Raw genomic sequence first — 9,444 nt, forward strand, 5'->3', positions numbered from 1 at the left:
CCCACGCATATGTGGAAATCGGTGACAAGTGAAGCTTTCTTCAATGTCTACCGAAGCGACTTCGCTTCTCCTTCTTCACTTCTGTACAGCTCAACGTCCCTCATTCAACGCACGCTCTGGCGCCATTCTAGCCGCAACACTTCTTCCTCCACGCGTGGCTGCGTTTCATGGCGACTTTCTCACTTCTCTCTAGATTACTTCTTCAATATTTAGTTGACAACTTGTTCACTTCTTGCCTCTTGTTCTGCTTGGCTGTCTGGTCACCACCTACCTTGTGGCACACCTACCCATTTTGGGTGATTGGCCGAGAATGCTCACACATCGAGTGCCCCAAGTTGTGTAGTCAGCAAGACAGCAGAAAGCAGCAGAGGGCAGTGACAACACTTATCAGAGTGAACAACCCGTGATTAGGTGGCTATCGTAACACTGCTCTTATGACGAAATGTTTTTGCCTGTCTAATGCAAACGCAAACACTCGAAGCAATCTCTTGAACTGTGACATACACATCAGCAAAGTGATAAGGAAGGACGCATAAAATACGTGCCTTGTGCTTGGTCACGACGACTCTCTTCTCCTGGTCGTCCCACAGGGCTTGTAAGACATCGATGCTGCAAAGAAAAATTGGCATGTGGACAATGCAGCGACAACAAATCATTGCGACTAATGTTACCAGTGCATCAAGCTCCCTGGGAACCTTTCGCACTCAAAATGTTAAATAAATCTAAAACTAAGCACAATATCAATTATCACTGTGCAGAAAATACACGGAGACTTCATTATCCGAATTTCTGATTCACCAACGGAGTACGTTAAGCTTACAACACTTCATACGTGTGGAATGCCTAAAAAATATTGGTTCAGCTTCACACATGAAATATCTAAACTACGTAGTCAGAAAAAAAAAAAAAACTATAGAACAAAAGAAATAAATATCTCAATATTTTAGTGCGAACATGGAATGCTTTAAAATTAAGTTTAAAAATAGTTGAATTTGAAAACGGGCTCTCAGTAAATTCAATTAATAAAGCATCTACAGCCAAAAACATATATGACGAAACACATCTTTGAAAAGATGGTTACAGATTCAGAATAAAAGCTGTGGCTTATTAGCTGATGCTGACATTTACACACACACTTTGCATGCTAGCTCATTAAGAGAAGGCTTTACATCTGAGCCAACTCCAGTTTTTGAATTTAAATAGCTGTGAAACGCAGAAATGCTACAATTGGGCAATTCACTCAATTAGATTAGAGTGAAATTTTGTGCACTTAAGAAAGCTGAATTACTACCAACTGTAGAAAGCCAAACTTTGATTCATGGCCTCAATTTCTTTTTATTACAGAAATTGCATGTAATTGGCAATATAAATAAAATTGAAGCACTGAAAGGTATGCAAACCCATATCTGTGCACCAGAAAAAAAGACAGATTGCACCTCTGTAAACTGCATCTAGGAGATGCATCTGAAGTGGTCAAATTTATGGCTTTTGTGAACTTTATAAAAATGTTTACGAGGCTCTTGCAAAACCTACAACTCACAAATTAGTGACACAATTCACAGCGGTCTATACAACACACCAATTTTGTCCGCTTCAGGTGGCTCAATACAACAGCTTACAGAATTGCCGATAATTGTAAACCTGATAATCAACTTACGATTTTTAGAGATGTCGCGATTTTCAACATTTAAAAAGAAAATTGATAACCTCAATGAAATATTTGGTTCCTAGAGTCACTACATTTTATATGTTTTTCTTTTTAATGCAACAAACCTCATTAAAAATCAGTGCTATGGTTGCCGAGAAAAACATTATTTCTCCGTTCCCATGTATTTATCCTGTGGTAAAGCTTTCATTGAATTCAATGTTCTGTAAATCGAAAATGCATTGAAGAAGTGGCTAAACCAGATGTTCATGCGATTTTATTAAACATATAGGCAGCTGTACTTGACTTCATTTTAGGTTTTGCAGAACGAGGCAAAAGAACACGTTTTCTGTGTATACACCTACCATTGCATCAATTCCCAGTCTTCGTCTAGCATCATACATTATTAATTTTACAGATAACCCCATCCAACTACCCATAATTCTAACAAATATATGTGGCCTGAGGAGTTTTGAGTAACCAGGAGCTAACGTATAACGCACTTGACAAATAATTTTTTTCACAAGAATGCAAATTATAAATTGTGCCATGCAAGTTCATAGCATGGAAACCAGAAGCCATATCATGTAAGGATCTTTTGCCTTTAATATCATTTACTCCTTATCACTTGTTGCATCATCAAGTGCCCGATACCGACAATAACGAAGGCCAGGCATCACGCCAGTCAGAGAGGAAGGACAAATAAGAATTGAAAAAGTAATATAGTTGTCACATAATAATGCATCTTCAGACAAGCACGAGAAGAGGCACGTCCTCTAGATTTTGTGCTGCAATGTTGACACCACGGATCACCAACTAGTCTATTCCCGGACCTTGTGGCATGCTGCTCCAAGACTTACGGTCTGAGCGACCCGACGCGGCCCAGAGTGTCGGCTCTACTCTTCCGCAGAGATTCCACCAGCTCGGTCTCCTCCGTGGAACCATCCCGCTCCAGTCGCTTTGTGCCCGTCCAAACTTTGACTTGGTTGTCATGGATGCGACCTTGGTGCCACTTGAAGACATCTGCACCACTGAGGAGTAAAAAAAAAAGGAGTCAATAACACGAAAAAGTTCAATGACCTGACTGATGTGCTCAACATCCCCAAAGGTAAACGCGACTACAAGAAACACTGGAGAGAGGGCTCTGAATTAATTTTCCCTTTTTTTCTCAATGTGCACCCGAAACTCTATAAATGAGACTTTGTGCATCACACCCCCCGGTGAAATGGCACCAGGAGTTGGACCCCCGACTTCGTGCTAAGCAGGACAATGCCATCAAAGGCACTGAGCTACTGATGAAAAGTCACGGCCAAATTTACGATAATGCGAACATGAGTCATCATAAATGTGTGCTGCACTTGGCTCATATAACAGGTCCTTTGAGCATGCACAGAAGCGCACATGAATTTGTGATAGTGGCTCCCAATATAATGCAAATGCCGACATGATGTCACCCATGCCATGAAATCCTATTAATCTTCTTTGTGCATGCTAGTTAGTACACTAGACCCTACTTTTCATAATGTGGCAAATCAGTTCTGCAGATGCCTGCAAGATGGAGGAAAGTTCATGAAAGGTAGAAATTCTCATCCACCCGACTGTAGCACGACAACTTCAAGGGAAACCTAAACAGATCTTTCAGAAAGAAAGCTCCGCAGTTGAAGAAAAATTCATCCTGGTCTAGAATTCCAAATTTCCCTTTCTTCCCAATGTAGGACAAGAAAACTTAATTCTTAAGTAAAAAAAAGAAAAAAAGAAAAGCATGAAACTAGAAGACAAGGACAAACGTTTTTTTTTGTTTTTTTTTTAAGAACTATAAGCAACAACTAGAGTAACAGCCAGTCAGAGGCTGCTATACGTTGTAAGGGTGGCTTACGGCTGAAGAGTTCAAAAGAGCGGCCCCTCTCTCAGACACAACTTTTTTGTTCTATTACAAATAAGTCACACACTTGTAACAAGTTTGAAGAATTCTCTCATGCATTTTATAACCCATCTGCTTTCAAAGATCACATTTCGGAGCAGATATTTTTCAAGATAAGCATTTGTGGTTAACGCTTGGTTACCTCACTCCTTTGGAATCCCTCTTAGCAATCCCTTTTTAGAATCGCCTTTAGCATTCTAGGGGGTGCGCCATGAATAGGTCATTCTAGGAGGTACTTCCTTCCAACATTCGAAAGGGAATGAGAATACTTAGGTTAGGTGTGGTGTTCAGATATGGCACATGAAGGCTGCCGAAATCAAGACTGTGGCAAGCTTGTGCAATTATGAAGCGAACTGCTGTGCAGGAAGTGATTGAGTGAGCAGATCTGCGATGCTGAAGCTAAATGCAGTCATGAACACACAATTTTGAAATTTCACAGGGAAAACATTCCGACTATAAAGCATGGCTAATGACAGCCCACTGAGAACGAAGACGAAGGAAGGAAGGAAGTTTTTTGTCTTCGTGTTCAGTGCGTTGTTGTTATTGCCATATGAACCAATCCCTTTAATACAATTGCTATTCTTAACCAATACCAACTCGTACGGTTTTCTATCCTCATTCAGACTAAAGCAAGCCAGCACTCAGGACATTCTTAGCACAGGCTGCAGATCTGTCTAGGATACTTCCCCTGAGGAATGTCCTAACTAGTTACACAACGTGCAACTGTGAACATGAGTTGTCATTTATCACGCCAACAGCTATATGACCAAGATCATGATAAAGGTGGCAGTGATAGACGAATTCTTCATTAATATATGTTTTGAGTGTTCCTTGGACTAACGCAATTCCACTATATAACTACGCAAGGAATGTATGCAATACAGTTTCTCCGGAGTTGCTGAAATGCGTGTCTTCCAAAATGTGTGTACGTGTGAACAACGCATCTGCAAGAAACGGACTGCGCACGAGTTCTAAAAGAAAATCAGTCAGCTAAGTCTGTTCGCAAGTAAGTGATCACACATCGTATACTTGGGCCGCCGTGACAGTGGATCGCGGAAAAGAAGTCGAAACACAAAGAGTTTGCAACGAAAGCTGCGATTGGCGAACGCCATCGTTCGACGCGAAATCGGCCGCCTCTGTGAAAGTGAGCGTTGTTCCCAACCTTGGAGACCGATAGGCGTAGTCGTCTGCCGTCGAACTGGTCGCAGGAACTGCCTCAATTGGGGTACTTGGGCTATCTTTGCCATCCTCGTCTAAATTCTCGTCGCAAGCCACAGCTTCCATTCCAGCTTCGGTAGCCATGCTTGCCGCCAGCACGATTTGTGTTGGCTGCGAAAGGCATACGAAAGTTGACTAACCGCACGAGGCAAGTTCAAGTCGGAAGCCAATACGATCCAATAATTTCGGTATCATAGTACTCTAGTATCATGTCGGAGGAGACCGAAAGCTGCCCAGCTACCGAGTCCGGGAATGACAACGCTACAGAGGACACCTCGGAGCCTAGCACATCCCCCGAAAAGACAGAAGCCCAGAGGGACCGTGGCGATTCAGTCGGGGCTAACAACAGTGAAAAGAAAAAAAGTGCGTTCCTTTGACAGTTCTCGCTTGGCACACTCGTACACAAGACTCGTGACAACCTCGCGTTTCCCGCAACTTTGTAGTGTGTCACCTGTTCATATAATACGCTGATGAGTTTAAAGTTGTTCGACAAACACGCTGGACTACTACAACGATACCAGTCACGCGGGACATTTTCGATCGCGATCGAGCCTGCTCGGAATCGCATTTCTCAATCCCGATTGGCTCATTTGCGCAAGCTGCGGATTGGAGCCAATCGCCATCGAGAAGTTCGATCGCGATCGAAGGTGTCCCCCGTGACCGTGGTTTAGATCCACCGTGGACTAAGCACTTTGTGCTGTGTGCCTGTGCAGTTTGACATGTAAGCACGAACTTGGGACACCGTGTCTTTTTCTGCCTTGCAGTCGATGTCCTGCTGAAGGCGACTGGCGACGCGCCAATCATGCTCAAGAGAAAATGGGCCGTTTCGCCAACGTCGAAAGTTATGGACATCGTGGACTTCGTCAGAAGATATCTCAAACTCGAACAGTCGGAGTCCCTGGTATGTCCTCTTCTTTTGTTTTGATTTTGAGCAGTCAGCATACCTAATAGAGTCAGCATACTCAAACAGTACACAGCTGCTGCAAGATGTGAGGTCCACTACCATATGTAATGCAGTTATTGATATGTGGTGCTCTTTCTTAATATATATTAGGAAGCACTTCAAATCATGTGCCAGCCTGTTAATGAGATACAATGAGCTGATTCTGCCTCTGTTTCGGCTTAACGTAATTGGAACACTAAAATGTAACAGAGATTTTGCCTCTGGACATATTGCACTGAAATGTACCTCTGGTAGATGTGGACAAAATTGGAAGCATTTTTATTCATTTATTCTTGTATGATAAACATAATGACCCTATATACGAGAGGAAATCCTAAAGCTCTGGGCTGTAACGGGACCTCCAAACGCATTGGACGCACATCATTTGTATCTATCATGGTACCTGTGTGTCTCCTCCACTTATATTAGTGCTTGCATTGTAGCCAATAGCAAATGTGGGAAATAAAAATCAAAATGTTCAGCTAAAAAACATTTCCTGAACATTGCCTATTGAAATGCAGCTGACTAAGCAACTGCTTTAAAATGCATTATTACATGTGACAAAAAGGACTTGCGAAAGCAAGTTCAAATTTTTGTTATGCACAGTGCTGCTGACTTATGTGGCTCATCAATTGTGACTCCGGGTTCACACTGACATAGCAGGATTCACTGCAACACAGGTGCTCACGACACCTGTGTGTGCTGCACCGTGGTATTGTGGCGCCATCTAGCATGCACTTTGCAGATGACGGCTGTTGCCTCCAAGATTTCAGTGAACACTTTTGTGTCTTTTTGTTTTTCCCATTATTTTTTTGTGTGGTTAGACACACTAAACATAAGAGGCTCCAGACAAGATGACAAAGACCAGTGCAGGCAACAAGCTGGTATTCTACTTTTATCACAAGCAAAATACGAGCTGGTCACACATCTCAGAGGCACATGTGACAGACAAAAGGCCTCGCAAACTCATGCACACACGGAGTATAACTTTATATTGCCAGTAGAAGAAAAATTGAAGAGGATTATGCAAATGAAACCGTGAAGTGACCAATCTGACACTGCAGTGGCTGGCTCAAGTAAGGTGGTACAGTGGGCTCACACATTGTAGACTTATGGCAAATTCCATTGGGAGAACAGGAGCACTCAAAAGCACGCTGAAAGTGCTCATTCCAGAGGCGACGTGTTTCAGTGGTCGAACAGGAGTGGGAGAGCCGTCATCCAGTGGTAGAACAAGAGCAGTTTCGCTGCACCGAGAGCAGCCGGGAGCAGTCCGGACTGCTCTTGCCTGAAAAGCGGAGTACAAAGGAAGTCGCGTGACTTAAACCGTCACATCCTCATTTCTTTTTACTTTTGCTTCAGCCGGCGCGTGCGGCAGCAATGGCGGCAGCCAAGCGTAGTTGGTGTTTTGGCACCGCTGTTTTTGACGTCGGTGATACGAGCGAGCTTCGCAGCAATTTAGCGACAGATCCTGGCATTTCTAGTCCGGCCTTGCTTCTCGTTGGATGCGCGGGGGACAGCGACAGCAAAGCGTCTTCGCCTTGCTGAAGTGCTTGAGATGCTCGACGGTGACCGCAGCGGTAGCTGCTGGAGCTCAACTTCAGATTCAAGTTGCAGTTTCAGATGATCTTCGCAGGCGGAAATGTTGTAGGATGCGTCGGCACTGCACAAAAGTATGTATAGTGTGTGGACGCAAACGGTGACGGCGTTACGCCCAACAGATTACAAGACGATCACGCGTGTTTTGCCGCTCTCCTGCAGAGAGTGGTGGGACGTCGATTGCTTTAGTCACATGGTACATTTCTCCTCACACGACCCCCTCCCCCCTGCTCTCACTGCGCTGTCACCCGATTCCGCACTGCGCGGCGCCCTGCTCCTCTTCTCCCAATGGAATTCGCCATTAGTGTGGAGTCTTGGTTGGCGACAAATATATTTGTCAGTTTTCGTTGACTATTTCTGCCAAGGGCAGAAATGAGACCTGTAATGGAGTGCACAGGAGCTGGAGAAAATATAACAGCTACTCCTCTAGATGAGATTTTCAGAGAAGAGCAATTCAAATCATTCAGGGTAGCTAGCAACCGAGGGCTTTAGCTGCCATTTCTTAGAACATTCCTTTCCTGACGGTTGCTTCTCAAGTTTGAAATTCATTCCTTCTGCCATTTGCTGTACTCTTTGTGGTCATTAGCTGTTTCCACCGTTTATTAGTAACTTTTTCCATTGGCACAGACAACAAATCTGCAAATAATTTACATTGAATTGTAGTAGCACACATGTGAGGAACTGAAATTGCGCTCCAATTCTACAGTGATCCGTCTTTCTCCAAATGAAAATTTGACTACATAGAATACAGAAAGTACTGAACGTTCTTGGAATTGAACACTGCTTTCTGAATTTAAACAACTCTTATAGACAAAATATCTTGGCCACACTTGCTTTGAAAGGTTCTGCAATGAACTCGCAAGTGATTTTCCTTAAAGCACTCAGCCAGGGCAGTTGTGTTTGTCTTCCGCAGTTCCTGTACATAAACCAAGCGTTTGCTCCATCCTTGGACCAAGAGATCAGCAATCTTTATGAGGTTTGTGCTCTTTATTTATGGAATGTTCACTTGTTTGCAATATTGAGATTTTTTTTTTTCCTTTTGCAGTGTTTTGGTTCCAATGGAAAGCTCACCCTTCACTATGCAAAAACACATGCGTGGGGATGAAGCCTCCAATCTAAGTCACATTTTTGTAAATACTGTGAAATAAATGTTACACCTGCTTTACCATGTTTTGAGATTGGCTGCTTCCCTCTTCATTATGGGTACTGTCTGGGTGCGGGCGGTGTCACATGTGTGAACAGTTCTTGCAAGCACGACTAACTGTATATTGCATGGTCTTCATTTCCATCTAATGTTCATATTTGCATGTATCATTCCGTTTTCTGCTTTAATATCGCTTTGAAACACTTTGATATTGAAATGAAAAAAAATTTTTTTTGAGAGTACAAGATTCCTTTTCTGCAAGCACCGTTTCCTGTAAATTTCATACCCTCAAAATTTTTGTTCATCCGGATATTTAACCATTTCACTTGTTTCCAGATGTAAAGATCACACAAAGAAACATTTTATGAAAATTAATAAAAATTCGGTTTCCTTGTACAGGAACCAGATTCAAATTTGCCTATGTGACTTTAATTGATGCTTTAGCAGATTAGAACAAGACAATCAAGAAATGCTTCCTTATTTAAACCTGGAGCTACTGTGCATGCTAATGCAGCAAAAACAATAAGAAAAAGGTTTAACTCCAAAACAATGTGTACGCTCAAAAGCAATACTGCTGTATCTTGATTGAGTTTTTAATCATGTGCAAACTCATCCAGGCGATAGTAACTGCAGGAAATGAATTATTGAACACAGCAATACAGTCAATCACAGGACGGCGTTGGACTCTGAATTTGGGATACTGCAGATGTGCTTACAGGTGAAAGTTGAACGATTGCACCTTGCGTGCTAACAAAGTAATGTTATTTATTGTTGCTCCTAGGTTTTCGCTGTTGAAGCAGGGAAACTACAAATATTTTATAAAATAAGGATGTAATGGGTTTATTGCCTTACACGGCTTCTTTCACAGATCACTGAAGCATGCCTATAGAACTTTTTTCTCAACTCCAGGCTCTGTGTTAACCACATTTCCTTTGGCTCCAGGTTTAGAAATGAAAAGTACCAAGCAATAAAGCAAG

General features: G+C 42.6%; 2 protein-coding genes across 2 annotated transcripts; one reads left to right on the forward strand and one right to left on the reverse strand.

Annotated features, from left to right (window-relative positions):
• Window positions 1-202: 202 nt before the first annotated feature.
• On the reverse strand, window positions 203-4,973 carry LOC125945450 (uncharacterized). Its single transcript, XM_049667204.1, has 4 exons — window positions 4,729-4,973; window positions 2,506-2,676; window positions 546-609; window positions 203-283 (listed from the first exon to the last, which is right to left on the reverse strand). Exons 1-4 carry the CDS (start codon window positions 4,866-4,868, stop codon window positions 203-205), a joined length of 456 nt encoding a protein of 151 aa, XP_049523161.1. The 5' UTR covers window positions 4,869-4,973.
• LOC119453046 (ubiquitin-like protein ATG12) lies at window positions 4,968-8,493 on the forward strand. Its single transcript, XM_037715028.2, has 4 exons — window positions 4,968-5,147; window positions 5,549-5,685; window positions 8,237-8,299; window positions 8,369-8,493. The coding sequence occupies exons 1-4, from the start codon at window positions 4,994-4,996 to the stop codon at window positions 8,426-8,428; spliced, it is 414 nt and encodes a 137-aa protein (XP_037570956.1). The 5' UTR covers window positions 4,968-4,993; the 3' UTR covers window positions 8,429-8,493.
• The last annotated feature ends 951 nt before the right edge of the window (window positions 8,494-9,444 follow it).

The sequence above is a fragment of the Dermacentor silvarum genome, chromosome 5 (assembly GCF_013339745.2).
Source record: "Dermacentor silvarum isolate Dsil-2018 chromosome 5, BIME_Dsil_1.4, whole genome shotgun sequence".
Lineage (NCBI taxonomy): Eukaryota > Metazoa > Arthropoda > Arachnida > Ixodida > Ixodidae > Dermacentor > Dermacentor silvarum.

What these genes read in the sequence shown, in the direction of transcription:
- LOC119453046 (XM_037715028.2), top strand. Translation starts at nt 4,994, where the DNA reads ATGTCGGAGGAGACCGAAAGCTGCCCAGCTACCGAGTCCGGGAATGAC. An exon ending in CAACAGTGAAAAGAAAAAAA is followed by an intron (nt 5,148 to 5,548) that starts GTGCGTTCCTTT and finishes TCTGCCTTGCAG; the next exon opens with TCGATGTCCTGCTGAAGGCG. An exon ending in TCGAACAGTCGGAGTCCCTG is followed by an intron (nt 5,686 to 8,236) that starts GTATGTCCTCTT and finishes TGTCTTCCGCAG; the next exon opens with TTCCTGTACATAAACCAAGC.
- LOC125945450 (XM_049667204.1), bottom strand. Translation starts at nt 4,868, where the DNA reads ATGGCTACCGAAGCTGGAATGGAAGCTGTGGCTTGCGACGAGAATTTA. An exon ending in TACGCCTATCGGTCTCCAAG is followed by an intron (nt 2,677 to 4,728) that starts GTTGGGAACAAC and finishes TTTACTCCTCAG; the next exon opens with TGGTGCAGATGTCTTCAAGT. An exon ending in TCGTCGTGACCAAGCACAAG is followed by an intron (nt 284 to 545) that starts GCACGTATTTTA and finishes CAAAATGGGTAG; the next exon opens with GTGTGCCACAAGGTAGGTGG.